This window comes from Mugil cephalus, chromosome 14, assembly GCF_022458985.1.
Source record: "Mugil cephalus isolate CIBA_MC_2020 chromosome 14, CIBA_Mcephalus_1.1, whole genome shotgun sequence".
NCBI classification, from domain to species: domain Eukaryota; kingdom Metazoa; phylum Chordata; class Actinopteri; order Mugiliformes; family Mugilidae; genus Mugil; species Mugil cephalus.
The window spans coordinates 16,555,058-16,571,485 of record NC_061783.1 but is presented as its reverse complement, the minus strand read 5'-3'; the positions used below and the strand labels follow the sequence as shown (position 1 = coordinate 16,571,485).

At 42.8% G+C, this 16,428-nt stretch overlaps 1 protein-coding gene across 1 annotated transcript in view; it reads left to right on the top strand.

The window, feature by feature from the left end:
- The window catches only part of LOC125020161 (oxysterol-binding protein-related protein 10), a 76,635-nt gene that overhangs the window by 40,562 nt on the left and 19,645 nt on the right, over nucleotides 1-16,428 (top strand). The window contains exons 6-7 of the mRNA XM_047605455.1: nucleotides 7,434-7,665; nucleotides 12,547-12,677. Of these exons, the coding sequence (XP_047461411.1) occupies nucleotides 7,434-7,665; nucleotides 12,547-12,677 (363 nt within the window). The remainder of the gene's footprint in view (nucleotides 1-7,433; nucleotides 7,666-12,546; nucleotides 12,678-16,428) is intronic.

Genomic DNA, 16,428 nt, shown 5'->3' with positions numbered 1-16,428 from the left:
ATTTTCATTATCGTGCAGTTTTTATCTCAGTTTTGATTAAATCCAAGAGCACAAAATTACCTCTTAGTGGTTTTGTGTTTATAGTATAATTGGATCCTGTTAGTGTAAGTCTGAGCACTGATTACCAGCATACTTTTCCATTTCTCCTTTGTTTCCAAGCGTTCAGGGAGCTGCCTTAAAGCTGGGACAAAGCAGCTCCGTTTGATGTGCGCAAAATGAGGCTTTCTTATCTGCTCTAAACAAAAAGGAAACATAAAAGCCATTAACTCCGAAGACCTCACAGTAAGATCCGCGCACCTCGTATTGTTATGTCACCGTTCCTAAGACACCAGGAAACCATTATCTAAACAGTGCATTAAAAACTTGCCATTTACCCAAACGGCTCCTCAGCCTGTCAGTCTGACGACACTCTTGGAGGAGCATCAATATTTCATACAAAGCCCTTCCTTTCATGCCTTTCTTGCTGCTTGAAGACACGGCTGGCTTCAAGTCGTTAAATTCCCCATTCAGATGCGCCACGCTGTGCGTCTGCCTCTCGGCACTAAGAATATCTCGTCTAAATGATTCACTGCGCGGCACTCCGCGAGAGCAACTAGTGATCGGTGCGGGTGGGGAATATTTTCTCACCTCTCAGGAGCGGGAGCGTGTCTCCCCAAGTGAACCTGGGACAGTCTGAGTAAATAGCGAGCAGATGGCATGATCATTAAGCAAAACAAACACTTGTCTGGTGCTTGCGTTTTTTTTTTTTTTTTTTTTCTTTTTGCCTCCACAGAGGGAGCAAACAGGGCCCTCTGTGACGCTCGATTCATGGTCTGTTTCGGCTTCACATTCTTTTAGTTCAGAAGAATTGGGTTGTTGTTTTCTGCGACCTGATTCGTGCCTGCCATCGTTTAGCTCCTCGCTCCGTCTTCCTCCGTGTCTGCTCGTCCATCTCGGGCCTCCTCCCGGCTGCCCTCCTTCCTCTTGTCATTTATTGTTTTCCTTCCTTTAATTCATAACGGGCCAATAAACTTGTCTGACGGGCTTGGCACAGATAAAGGCCGGAGGATACCGGCGCTGACAGTAAAGGAGCCTGTTTGCGCCGTGATTTATACGCAACTGTACACAGTAGAGACCAGAAAGCTGCTGCGTGCTGATTACACAGTGGATTTATGGTCGAACAGCAGCATCTGGGACGTTGTGTTGTGCATCCCATTTATTTTTCTGGTTCCTGGGGTTGAAAATATTCATAAGCGCCGCTCTCTTGTTTGCTGTGAGGGTGTCTCCCACCCTGCAACACATGCACGCAGTTGCGCATCAATGGCCCTTGCGTCTCGGCGAATCTTCACACGATGCGCCTCCTCAGCTCTGTCCTGTTTATCCCACGCCCCGCCAGCATTCAGTGAACCGTCCTAACAGCAGGCAGGAAGGTGAAGATATGCAGTGTGAGCCCAGCAGCACCGAGTTTTGAGTTCTGTAAATGTGGGATTGCTCTTATCTAATGGACCTGGATGTCTAAAAGAGGTGCAGCTCTGCTGGCTTTACACATGAAAGGCAATTCGTCATGTGACCACTTGAGGCTTGCTGGAAAAGGGAGTAAATCCACAAACTTTTGGGCGGAAATAAACCTTAACCCATGCATAAATGGAGATTAGCATTAGCTCAGGCAGACCAAAACGTCAAGATTAGGTCCCAGTCCCGGCTACTTCGGTTGATAGTTAATCTAAAACACAGCCCACGTCGGCTGACAGCTCATCATCCGCTGGTAAATCCCATTCAGAGCACCTCGTTTAAGCTGCTTTAGCCTTCCCACCTTCGCTGTTCCCTCCTCCTCCTCCTCCTCCTTGCTCCCGCTCACGATGCAGGTCCAGGAACGGAGTCGCACCGCCGAAAGCTTACTTCAGTTTTACTGCAAATGCAAGCGAGTTGCGGGTTCTTTGACTGAAGTGATCCTGATTGAGTTAAAGACGTGGCCAATTTCAGCAACTGGTGGGTGGCATAATGAGTCGCTAGCTGCGTGTCTGCCTGCCTCTGCTCCATTCACGCTTCACCTCATTTTTGAATTTGTTAAGGATTAGTCGGAGTCATGTGCAGCCGAGGTGGCGATGGTCGGAAAAGGCCTTCATCTTTTCCTCAAAGCTATTTGTGGGTCAGGATGTGCTCCAGCTTTTTGTAGAAGCTGACCTCAAAAAAAGAGACACCAAAGCCGCAGAGGTCAAGATATCCTGACTTTTTTAATTTTCCCGAAACGCTCGATCCTTCATATCCTGGTTAAAGATGAAGTGAACTGAACAGTGTATTAAATCACACACCTTTTCCCTTAAGCCGTGATTCTTAAAACAGTTTTCACAATGTGACTCAGGTTGTCTGGTTATTTCTTTCAATGCGTGCATCACTTAAACCCTCCCCTTGTTGTGTGGGCAGCAGCCGCTGTCTCTGAAAGGCAGAATTGAAGCACCAATATATATCGGCGAGGTCTTGAGTCGGATGTTGGGGCCAGTTTCACGCTGTCACCTTTCATCCGTCTGTCTGTCCATGCATGCATCTGTCTCCTCACTGGACGTGTGACGGTGGGAGTCAGACCACATGAGTGTCTCTCCACAGCCAGCTTGTCACAGGCGACTGATGTGAACTCATCAAACGCCTCGGCTGTCTGTGCAGCAGCACCACTGGGCACTTACACTTCCACGGCAGAGCCGGCTATTTCTGGAAGCATCGTTGGTCCTTTGGCTCTGGATGGCTGTGTGAGTGTGTGTGTGTGTTGAGCAGCCATTACTGTAAGCTCACTGAATTTTTATCTTCGTGTCTGCTTATAAACCAAAGAGAGCCACTACTACTACTATCAATCACTGTTCACACACAAGAACCTAAATTATTTCCATTTATTTTCTCACTCAGGTGATCTGAGACCGGATCTTTGTACTTTCATCATTCCCGACCTCATTTCTGTTTCCCCATTTTGCTTTAAATTATCCTTTATCCCCTTTTCTTTCATGTTGTGTTTATCTTATATTACCGTCTTCCTTGCCAAAAGCGTAATAACAATCATCTGCTACATGCTTTTTCCCATCTTTGTGTTTAAATGCCATGCTTTACTAACATCAAGAAATGTGGCTGCATCTTCCCGAGCACCATAAAACCCAGCGAGCTGTGTTATTTTTGAGCATGTTTTTTTCCCTTTCGTCTCCTTTTTCTGAGTTGCTTAAGGTCGCATAGCAACATTGTTCTCCAACTTGCATTGCAGCCCGCTAAAGGCTTCTTTAGTGAGCGCAGACCCCGAGGCAGATTCTGATTTCTGGCATTATTAGTGCAGCACAGAAGCAATTATCCTCATAAATCTCTGCTTTCATGTACCACGCTGTACACTAGAGCTACGATTATCCCGCAGCTTTAGCATCAGCATGTAACTGGTGGTAACGCATTGTAAATGTAACTGTTTAATGTGAACCACTCGCCTTGTAGACAGGTGGTTATAAAACTGACAAGCCTGTGACATGATTAAGCCTGGTGCACTTGGCTCGTTATGTCTTAAACAGTTGGCTTATTTCTGATTAGCAGAGTCTGTGTCACATGCGAGAAAATAAGTATCAAGAAAACTGCAGCACAGACATGTAAAGGATATGAGTAGTTCTGAAAGAGTGATGCCTTTGACTCCGTGTAACTCTCCACGGTGTCACTCAAAGGTTTCATGAAGAGCAGTGTTGAAGTTCGATGTGGGCGACACCGCTCATCATCATCCTAGCTAATTCTTGACAGATTCAGAAATAATCTCTTGTCTCATATTGTTGGTTTTGTCACGTATTGCGTGTCAAATCTCATAAGTCTCACTTTGCATGTTTTATGCTATTTGCCACATGTATTTTTATCTTATATCTAGTCTCATCTCATGTCGCATATCCCATGTCTCATATTTCGTATCATGTCTCATATCTCATGTTTTGTCACGTATCTCACTCAAATCTCATCTTAAATCTCACGTTGCATGTTTTATGCTTTTTGTCTTGTACCACATGTGTCTCATCTCATATCCCATGTCTCATATTTATTCTCATGTGGCAAATCTCATCTTATTTAGCATGTCTCGTATCTTGTCTCAAATCCCATCTTTAAATCTCATGTTGCATGTTTTATCTCATAGTTGTCTTGTATCACATGCATCTCGTCTCATGTCTCATGTCTTGTTTCATCTCATGTTTCACATCTCGTGTCTCATACTTCATCTCATGTGTCATATCTCATCTCATGTCTCATGTCTCTTTTCTCATCTTATGTCTCATATCTTGCCTCATATCCCATCTTAAATCTCATGATGCACGTCTTATGCTATTTGTCTTGTGCCATATATATCTTATCTTATATCTCACGTCATGTCTCATATCTCGTCTTACTTCTCATGTCTTGCCTAATATCCCATCTTAAATTTCATGTTGCATGTCTTATCTCATATTTGTTTTGTACCATATGTATCTCATCTCTTATCTCATCTCACAACTCATATCTTTTCTCATCTCTCATGTCTCATATCCGGTCTCGTATCCCACATCTTGTCTCATTTCACCTCATCTATCATCCTATCATAAATAACTAAATTCATCCCTGCACGGTATAACAGTATATTGCTCCTCTCTGTCATTCAAAACCGTCTTTGTCTTATTTTTGTGTTTGCCACTAAGAGCACTTATTGCTCTTTCTTAGTAACGCGCCACTCTCCTGAATTCTCCAGCTAGACACATTTTCTCTAACATGCAGCATCACATTCTGCTACAAACTGGTCCCAACAGCTGTAAGAAAATATGAAATTCCACTGTGAAATGTTAACACAGCGAGTCCTGATCGTTCGAAGGGCACGGCGAATATGATACGGTATGCTGAACACTAAGAATCTATTTATAAAAAAAGCATTCAATATAAAAACTTGAGCTCCGTCCGCCCGAGGCCCCCCCAACATCCGACCCGTGTAAACAGCTGAATAATTGGTAAAATAAAGTTCTGAATTCCCTTCACATAGGCGTCTTTGCCACATACAACCCCTGCTGCAACGGCTTTTCACTGTAACAGTCTCTGTGTGCTGAAGCGGAGAGACAGATGTGCTATTGAAGTGTGTGCGAAGGAAAAGTGTTTGTGAAGCCATACAATATTAATGAATACAACATTTCCAGGCTGATAAACAACCCGGATTCATTAGCCCTAGGAGAAGCTTGTTACCCGCCTGTGAACCGGCTTTGTTTTTGCCTTTGTCTTCTTCCATTTGTGTTACATTTAGACTAAGATAGGTGAGTCACAAAGAAATAAGTTTCGGAGTAGGAATTGTTGTGTGCGTCCGTGGGAGCGTGGAGAACAGCGTTGCTGGTTTGAAGAGTTTTAAAAGTTTTTTTCAAAAAATTTTTTTTGGCACCGTCGTCTTGGAGCAGATGGTCGTGTGGCTCAGTTGTTGCCTCTAGTCAAGACTGAGGTGATACCAAGAGATTTACTGCGAAGTTGTATCACTTCCTACACACGAGCAAAACAATGTGGATGTGTGGGAATACTTGTATCCCCGTTTTTGGATATATTTAACACAGTTTCTCCAAACATAATATAAATTAATTTCTCTCCTAGTTGGAAGAACGATGCACAATGATGCCACAGTGCTGCCATTTTCTGAGATAGAAACACAGTTGGTTTGGGGGTCCCTAACGATCAATGATCGGCTATAAAGTGGCCATTAATTTGATATGATGTGTCATCAAATCCTTAACTAAAAACCGCCAAACTAATTAAGTCTGCAATTCATGAGTCAGCAGCGAAACACTGAGGCTGGAGTTATTCAGTATTTTTCCTACTGTCAGCAAATCCCATTAAGACCGAAATGGTGCCACTTTCATGTCTCAGAATTTTCTTATGTCTCTATGTAATCTGTGTCCCCAGCTTTAAAACCGCTGGTTCCCATTTGAGACAGATATTCAAAAACTGGTCACGCATATAGAGCAGTTTCTCAAAAACAGGAATAGGAGGAGGTAGGAATACAGTATACATGAAGAACTAATAAGGGAAACAAGACACACTGAAGATGATTCAGGAAAATGACAATACATTTATAAGGTTAAATCATTTCCTTGGGAATATTTGGGAATTATTTTCAGCAGCAGATTGAACCACCTTCAGTGCTCTAGTGGGGATTTCCCACATGAATCCAATTAAACAGCAGTACTCATTGTGCAGCAGTGCCTCTCACTAATGTGTTTTTGTAGTTTTTAGACAATAATGGAAATCTGTGTTTGATCGACTGTATCGTTTGTCTGGTTTTGGTATTAAAAAAGGATATGAGAAAAAGAAAAATCTGTTTGTACCACAGGCATCAAGCTTTAACTGGTGAAACAGACACATTTCATGCAGTGACAAGTTTCAGTTCATAGCTTTAAATCCAGCTTCTGTGGAAAATGAAATTGAAAAACAGTTGCTTTTTCTCTGCTGCTGCAAACTCAGTGTATGTATTCGAGGATTTCACCTGCAGAGATAAGATGGTGTAGAAATTGTAGGTAGAGGTTGCGCGACTTCAAATTTTTTTAATCTCCTGAGACCCTGCATCCTCATATGGGGACGTTAAGTTTGTGGCAGCTTATTCCGCTTCATTTAAACTTTTACCCTCATAACTAGATACTAATTGGTATAAAAACATGATAGCGTGTTTTTAAGCTGATTCATTCAACAGAAGATCATGCAACAAAAGTGGACAAGGTTCAAAACCTTATCAATTTTCACAGTTGAAACTTGTTTGTTCATGCTTATTAACTTTTCTAGTTTACTTCTATCAACTTCGCTAATTAGCAAGTGCTTGATTGAGGACATCGGGACTTCGTTATTTGCTATTCTGCTTTTGCACAGCAATGTTCAGACATGGAAATGAACAGTTTTATATTTTATTACATATTGGTGATTTTATTATAATATACAATGAAATAATCCCTGTGTCCACACTTGAAATAAAGAGAAATGGAGAAATTTAAAACTGATGCTCAGGTCTCAGGAGGTTGTCGACTGTTATGTGATGAAAATCGAGTCGACACAGCGGTCACTGATGACGTAACTAATAAAAATGCAATAGAATGTAATTCTTTGCAATGTTGACATCTGTATTCTTGACTTGTTTACATATGCCGTGAGCAGACAGCTCATGCGTTACAAACAGTATGTATGGCCTGTATAAAACAGGCTGCAAGTCAGCACTATTAATAGGATTTAATGTTGTGTGTTATGTCTCTGCAGCGTTTAAATTGTCTTTTCAAATGAGTGTGCCTTGCAGTAGCACTTTTGTGGACTGACTTACATCTTTTGCATGTCACAGTAGTGTGGGCTAAGTCTTTAGTGAAGTATTTCTGCACATTTGATGGACTGCTGCTAGTGTGCTGCAATAACCCACCGAGACATCCATCGGCACGGAAGCATTATTTAATGTTTGTGGGTGTTTTTTGCAGGTGATGTCCCAGGCAGAGGGCCAACAGAAGAACCTTGTCCAGTCCATTGACTCACTACCTACCAAAGGCCCGCTCTCGTGCCTGGATCAGGACCTGCTGCTGCTCAAAGCCACGTCAGCCGCCACACTCAGCTGCCTGGGAGAGTGCCTGAACATCCTCCAACAGACTCAGAGCCACAGCCAGGCGCCGCCTCAGTCCCAGGCCTCCCAGCGCAACCACACCGCCCCCTCCGGTGAGTCTGCCCCGGGCCCCGTTCCAGTGCTGCTACTGGAGCCCCCGACCCCTCCATCTCCCCCACCCTCCTTGTCTTTTCAGTCCCGTCCTCCAGAGCCCAGCTCCAGCGTCAAGGCCCAGCTGAGGCTAGACTGCGGTTCTTGTCCCTGCCTGATGGGTACCATGAACTTAAACGTTTGTAGTAAATGCTGCTGAATGTCTCATTTGTCTGTTGAATTGTTTCCATTTATGTTTCTAGTTACTGGCATTGTTCTGTGTTGTTTTCCATTCGTTTTTGTGTCTCCCCAATGCCGTGAGTCCACTGAAATACTTCCTCAAAGTGGTAGTGCCAAGTGCAAGCATGAATGTGAAGCGTGTATGGAAACAAATCTGTCGTCAACATTGTTTACAGAGCCCTTGAAAGCATTTCAGAATGTCTCTCTACATGCATGTCGGTAAAATTCAGGGTTTATGTGTGAATGAGTAAAGCTAAATATAATGACTAATACTATGCACTTCTTAAATCTCCTCAAAGGATTAAGTCTTTGCCAAAGGAATCCACGCTGGTGCCTAGAATGTCAGACCTCCGCCATGTTTAACCCTCTCTGTGCCAGATCACAATGGATCCAATAAAGTTGTGTCGATTTAAAACCATTTGCAGCCTGAGGGTGATTCTATTAGCATAACACCAAGGATGAGGATTAAGGAGCAGTTCACGGTGGAAGGCAGACATGGACTTTAAAATAAAGTGGAAATGTTGTGGACTAATCTTATTTTCCCAAGTAAAGAGGAATATTTACAGGCCAGGTTGCTACAGAACCACAGCACCGTAAAAAAAGAGAAAAACCCGCAGCTCTTTTAAAGTCACACAGAAAATGAACACCAAACACCCCCGCAGGCCTGAAAGGTGGCCCGGACAATTTGCAGCTTGCTCAATTTGTGGAAGATGGCAGATTAATGGCATTCAAAGCAGTTGCAGTGGGACTCCTGCAGCATAGTCGTCTTCTTTACTGTTGACAAAACAGCCTCAAATTGTGGGTTCGTACTTAATGGTGCTCAATGACTAAAACACTTAATGTGCTACATCAAAACGAGGACTGTTTTGATGTATGCAAACGACAAAAATTTGTTTCTTGTGAACGGGTAGTTGGGCTCCCTTTAAAGTGTATAGAGAGAAATCAAGCTTTTCCTTCTTGCTATTTCTAGAATTAACCCATTTTCTGTCTGAACACGAGTTTAGAGATGTGTTAAAACTTCCTCAAGGAAGCTCGTAGGCATGGGGTACCCAGTTTGTTACGGGAGTTAGAGACACATGCAACGAGAAGGAGGGCCCACGAGAGGAATTTTATATCCTATCTAGGCCAAAAACACCTTGGGATTTAGAAAGTGTAAGAACTGTTTTGATACATTTTCCCCCAAAAAACTTCTTGGTTCACATTAAAAATCCACTGCAACTGCTGTGAATCCTAACTAATAACAGCTGGTGTCCTCGCGTAGAGCAAGCGAAACGTTTTCAGAGCCATCTTCACGCCCTGCAGGTTTTTACCAGGAGGTCGTGGTTGCCAAGTGGGGAGGTCGTTTGGTCTCTGGGTTTGGGGGGGGTGGGTGCAGGATCCGATTCTGAGTCTTCCAGTCCTCACCAGTTTGTTGGTCTTCTTTTTGCGGCAGCAGTCACCCTGCCCTGTACCTGTTCGTCAGACAGGGGGTGGTGCGGAGTGGGACCACCCGGCCGCAAGTACAAACCTCTTTCCTTCCGCTGCCTGGCTGATAAGTCCTGTGGCGGTCCAGCTGCTCCCCGCTTCCGGCATGTACCCCCCACACCTCAGTGAGGAGTTTTCGTTGTTAGGGTCTCCTCGGTTTGGCCGAGCGATGGGGTCGCGTGGCTCACCGGCATGGGCGGCATCCTGGTTTGATGCAGCTGATAAAGGGAGTGGCTGGCTGGTTGAATGGTATCGTCATGCCCTCACGAGAAAGCATTGCCGCTGCATGGGCGAGAAAACTCTCTGGTAGCGAGCCGAGCATGAGGTTGGACTGAGTTTTGCTGGCACGCTGGTCCCTCCAGGCTCCTGTTATTACAAAATCATATTTATTATTTATTTATTTTTTTTGGAGTCAGCGCTAGTTAATGGCAAAGAGAGTTTGGAGGAGCTTTGTTTAAACTCCCAACAAAAACCTGCCAGTCACAAACCAGACAGCATATTATCAGCTGGTGTCATGGAGGATCTTTGCTGCTCGCTCTCGCCCCTTTTTGGACCCAATCCCCCCTCCCCCTCCCCCTCATCCCTTCTGTCACTGCAATAAAGAGCTTGAAGCCTGACCCCCCCTCTCCTCACTTTCACCCGCGCACAAAGAACGTTTTCCTTTAAGGAAATGATAATCCATAAAGGAAATTTACTTTGCAAACGAGTCCCCTTGCAGCTTAACATGAACAACTTAAAGCAGAAGTGCTCTGATTCACCAAAATGGAGGCGCAAGGTGAATACGGCATGTCTTAGTTTGAAAGAAAGTAAGGGGGAGATAGAAGAGGAGCAAAGTCTGAATGTCAGGATGTCACTGCCCAGAAATGGAAAGCCATTGGAAACAACAACACTGCATGAATGTCTGTGTCTCCACTGTTTGAGCTGCGATAGCCTTTTGATTCACCTGCATGCCTCAGTCCAATGGTAATAACACGCCGCTGCTCTAGAGTGTCTCTACTTCTGGCGCTTCACTGTGACATCTCAGAGAAAGTATCCAAGTGTTTATATCTGTTAAAAAAAATAAAAATAGCTATAGAGGGTATACAATGACGTCACTGCCGCCCAAGGCCACGCCCCCCTGAGTGGCAAAAACATGGTGGAATGTATCAGTAACAGCGAGACCAGGAAAAATGTGGATTATCAGGTCAAATTAAGGACAACTGGGCTCAACAATGATCCATACGAACTAATGTGGATTTAGAAACGTGGACTGGCCTGAGTTTACGTGAGTTTAAGTTAGTTTTAGGTGATTTCAGTTATGATAAATGTAGCTAAATAAAAGATGCTAACGCTAAGTGCTTTACTGAGGAGTAACGTTAGCCAAACAATACTGTAAGCTAGCGTCAAACAGGACGTTAAAAGGATGACGAGGAGTGATCATAAATATTCTGTTCATTGTTTTATTGTTATTTATTGTTGGAACCGAAATAGTTGCTGTCGGGCGTAACTACGACAAAACAACTACATCCACAAACTTATCTGACAGCCCTCAAGGACGTAACTTAAGAAGTAACTTAAGGTAAGACTTCATAAAACAAAACAAAACGAACAAAAAAACCAAAAACAGCATAAATTAATATTACCTGACACCACAACACCAGGTTTCGGTGCCTGGATTGTAGTTGTGTCTTTGTAATGCAGCGATCCATTTACTTATCGGAGATATCTGTAAAAAAAAATTATATCTCTGACTGCTTTTTAAATCTGTTCGTACAGTCAGTCATACAACAGTTCTTCACATTTTTTTTAAATTAATTTTACAATTTAGACTCTATTAAAGCCAATAAACTAATGCTGCTAATCTCCATGTTCAACCGTTTAGCTTTTGCCACTCAGTGGCCGTAACCATGGAGACTACGCTGGCTGTGACGTCACGTGCATACCCTCTAATTACTTGTGAAAACTCATTCACAACATAAACACTATAACAATTCCCACATATTTTACCCATTAACCTCCTCCAGATGTCTTGAGAAAAAACGGTGTTAAAAAAAAAAAAAATCATTTTTCACTATATTTACAAGTCACATCTCACTGGCCTTCATGCTAGGTCTGCCTCCGGTCACGTCTTCACATTACAGGAGTTTCAGTAGAGGAGGTTCGCTCACACTTGTCAGGTTTCTGCCAGTCAAACTGTCAGATGACCAAAGCAGGAGTCTGGCCTCAGGGCTATTAAAGCACATTTTGTGGGGACAGACTCGCCTCGGGCCCGGCGGCACTTCGACCTGTGTCAGCACCGCTCACTTCTGGCTAATGGATTTCTGGGTGCATTAGACTTTCAACCTGATATAAGCGCTGGGATCGGACATGAGAAGGGCCCTGGGTACGGCTCTATTGAGAGCTGCTGCCGCCACGTGTATTAGAAGCTTTCAAGTGAGAAGACTTGCAGCTTGGTGTTAGATATTTTTATGTAGGTCGTAAATGGAGTTACTGATGAGTCTATTCATACAGGAGACGCGCCAAGTTTAGTGATTAGAGCCTTTCAGTTGCAACCTTCAGTTCCTCCTATAGGTTTCTCTTACATCAGCATGATTTCTTTTTTTATTTTTACCACATTACTTAATATTTATGGACACTCATGGGCCTACAGTTCAGCAAGAGGCCACTGCACAACTAGTGGTAGCTAGACATAGGGTTTAGTAATATGTTTGGACTCACTATCACTATATCATTTTGGTCAAATTGATCTCAAAAACAATTTGATGCTAATGTCACTCTGAATATAGATAAGTTCGACTACTGGTTCTGGTTCAGGACTTGTTTGCTGTCTCTCCAGCCCTTCACATGGTGCCTTTGTGCAACTTCTGATTCAAAGTAGTAGCCATCTTTTTGAGCATTTTGCAACATGGTTAGAAGTCTGAAAAAATAAAACATGACATGACCTGGAGTCAAATTGAATCGTCGTCCTTGTCTCCTCTGTATGTTTGACTGAGCTAATATGACAAATCAGATAAAAGAGAACAAATATCACATTTATACACACATCGGTGTCTGGTCTCTGTCAGCCCTGCACACACCTTAATACTGAATGTCATTTGTAAATAGGAGAGATGAGATTTTAACCCCAAAGAATCGATCTTTAAGTCCCGGCCAGCTCTTGTTCATTCTTGTTACCGTGAAGCCCCCGCCGCCGGCTCTGACGCTGCCTTGTCAATTTTCAGATGGTGTTCCTGTGTGGACTGTACCAAAGTCGCCCTCAGGGGAGCAGTTGAAGAACGGAGGTCCGACTCCTCTACGATCAGCCGAGCCCTCCCCGGCCCTCAGGAAAAGGAGTCTGTCCCATGGTGCTGAGGTGAGAAAGATGACGTCACGCTGTCGGTTATCTCCTCTCTGTCTCTCTTTCTTTCCACCCCCCTCCCACCGTCTTGGTCTGGTCTCAGAATGGAGGCTGAGAGCGCTGCACAATTAATCCAGGAGAGACTGAGTTATTGTGCGTTTCTGACAGATTTGAGGCAGGGGGTTCGGCGGATGGCTGTGAGGAAAAATCATTACACGTTCAATGCTTTGATCCAAAGTTCAGGCTGATGAAGCAAAGGATGTAGAACACGGCAGTTTGTGTATTGGATTGTGAAGGTGTGATTAAAGTGTGTATATTGTGCAGTAAAGGCCACTGCCTGTGATCTTTTCTGTTTGCTTATATTGGCCTTGTCAAAATCCCAAATTAGGTTGTTCTGCAACCTGTGTTTCTAAATAGCAATTCTAGATTTGCTTTCTTATTTTCCGAGTATTTCCTACAGCATGTTAGCAGACCTGTTAGTCAGTTGCCGAGTCACTTTTTCATCAAAGCATCTTCTCTTTAGTCCAGTGACAACTGTAAATGTTCTGTGTTGGTAGTAGAGATCGAACGATATGGATTCTTTAGGGCCGATACTGATGCCGATTTGAAAAAAAAAAAAATTTTGTAGGCGCCTTTCAAAACGCCGAAGGACACTGTACCGAGTAAGACAGTGTGCCAATGTTACGGATGTTGCGTGAAATGGGGCAGAACCTCAGTAATGGCCGATGGCCGATACGTGCTGCCGATTTTTCTGAGCTGATATTTGGAGCCAATACTGCTTTTTTTTTTTTTTTACCTCTATTTACACGATAAAAATGACACAATGATAGCAAATGTTACATCTCAATTTAACCAAAAATATAAACATTTACTGAACTCAAATAATATTTAACACTCTTATGCATACAAAATAAAAAATAAACTGGTAAAAAGAGGTAGAGCACAGGCATGGGCAAATCAAGGATCCGAACTTTGCACAGGGATAGATCTTTGTTTGGTAAGAGTTTTTAAAAAAACAAACAAACAACAACAATTTTTTTTTAAATAACCAAAAACTCTTATTTTTAGGTTTACTCCACATACCTATGAGTACAAGTGTTTTGCACTCTATTAGTCGGGGAGGGTCAATGTATGGGCTGCACGGGTCCGCAGCATCACCAGCAAGACAGGGCTGCCTGTGGATGTGCCTGTCTGTATCTGTGTCTGTATCGGCCGCTAATGATACCAGTAAAACAAATATCGGCCTGTCATACATCAGTCGACCTCTAATTGGTAGAAATCTTGCACATAGCAAAGATTGCAGCTATTCTACTGTGTTTGTGAGCTTCTCTTGAAATTATGCAAAGTAAACACACGCAGTATTCAGCCCATTTTCTCTCACTGAAATGTTTTCTGTTCAGCAACAGAACTCTTGAGCACTGTTTTCCTTTAAGTGATGAATTACACTTTGATTTTCTTCGACACTTGCGAGATCAGAAAACTGCGCCAGAGGAGCCGATCTGAAGATGTTACGATAGTGAGGATTTCTGCCTCGGTTTCTTCTCACTCTGTCGCCTCTGTTGCTCAGCAAAGGGAGACACACTCGTCTCTTCTGAAAGTTTTAACGGAGGTGCTGTCAAGTAAGTGGGTCACATAGTGTGGAAGTGGAACTGAGCCGCTCCCATGAGGCAGCTCCGTGGATTCTTGCCTGGTTGTCTGCTGCAGAAAGGGGCCGTCTGACTGTCTGCCTGGACCCCTCTGTATCTGTAACAGGAAATAGAGGCCGTGTGACTTTGACGTACACGAGCGTCAGCCTGGTGGAAAGAAAGCGGGGCGGGTGGAGATGGGAGGCTGTTATTTAGTTGCTTATTATTTTCCGCCCCAAAGGAAAAACTTGTCATAAATTGCTGCATTCATAAAAAGAAGCTGACTTTATTTTCTTGTAGTAATTAAAAGCTACGTTTTTTTTTTTTTTAGAGTTTTCTTAAAGATGTTTCACTGTCCTCACCCAAGTGTCTTCTCCATTTCTGAGTGACTCATCGAATGCTTTGCCGCAATTAGAGACTCTTGTTCAGATTGATGTCGTTTGTCTAAATTAGCTGCACTCCAGCGGCTCATTAAGAGCCGTAAACTCTCCAGACTTTTTGTTTCAAAACTTTTTATTTGAGTGTTGGAAGGGATCATATATAAACCATAGTCGTGTATAAAAAACTGCATTCCTGTATGATGGTGAGTCATCTTAAAGAAAACCACAACAAATCCTGCTACCTCTGTTTTTTTTTTTTTTTTTTAGATGTACCATGACCTGGATACTGAGAATCTTCACAGACATATTTTCACAAAAAAAAAAAACCCTATTGCTGTTAAGAGTAGCTATGTTTGATCTCGGTTCTATGAATACCTTGTAAAAAAAAAAAAAAAAAAAAAAAAAAAGGATGAATTGAGCTCACATCAAAGCACTACCAGCTGCAGCCACACTGGATTTGTTCTAATGGCAGAGACATTAATATCTGAGACGTATATTCGGCTGTCGCGAACGCGAGCTGTGAGTGTTTTACTTTCAGGATGTATGCTGGAAATGGCGGTGGTGCTGAAGGGGCTGCGGCTTCCCCTTAAAAGCAGGCGTAATAACGCCGTAATCTTCAATAACCGGTATCTTGATACGCATTAGTCCGGTGTTAAAGCGATTCCAGGGAGGCTGGAGTCTCTCTGTTGCACATGAACACACTGAGAGTGGTGGTTAGTTTTAGATTTCTGTTTGATGAGTGAGTCTTAGAGGAAACTTGAAGTTCAAACTGCAGCCTCAGTCATTAGGCAGGAAATAGAAACCTGAGATATAGAGCTCACGGTTAACAAAAAGCAAAAAAAAACAAAACAAGGAGTCAAAGAGTAAAAAAACCAGAAACCAAGTGAGAAATTTACATGCAAATAATATTTATATTTTTGTTATTTACAAGAATATACAGAATTATTTATTAAGTATTTTCTGCATGTTTTTGTTTTAATTATTCATATTTTTTATTTTTTAAATTTACTTATTTGGTATTCATTCATATTTCTACCTATTATTTACTTTTTATTAATATTTTTATGGCACTCTTAGGACCTGCCGATGTGGATGCATGAAAATCACACAATGGATTCATTTTCAAGAAACTAATAATGAATGAATTGAATTATTTAATCCCTTTGATTCATTTCTGTGTAAACCCACGCTGCACTTTATAAAAAGCTCTTTATTGATTCTTATTGAAACCTATTAAAAATGCAGCCACATGGGCTCTGTGAAAACAAAGGCTGGTTATTCCAGCACGGTGTAATAATGTGAAACTCAGCATTTAATAACAAGATGAAGAATAACGGTGTCATCTCAGCAGCATTTACTGCTACGCCCGCTCGTTCACATTTGACGAACGGACATTTGTCTTTACCTGTCAAAAGTCGACGCATTAAAAGAACTGCCTGTTTCAACACTAACCTCAGATCTCATAATGAGGCTGAAGCTCATTTAAAACTCACCACGCAGCAGTTTAAGGGAAGCAGAGAGGGAAATTTTCACCCTTGACGTGAGCCGTGCATCAACTTCCTGCCTCAGCGCCACGAGGGAGGCTGACTGTCGTGTACTCTGTCATGTTAATGATCATTTTCTATTGACACACGGGTGTAAAATGGGTATAACGGTGCTGCGGTGTCAACCCATTCGCGGCTAATTGTCAAGCTGTTCAACACACTTCACGGAGCGCAATTAAGAGCAGGGGAAGCGAGGGCAGCTCGTGGTGGTGGTTCG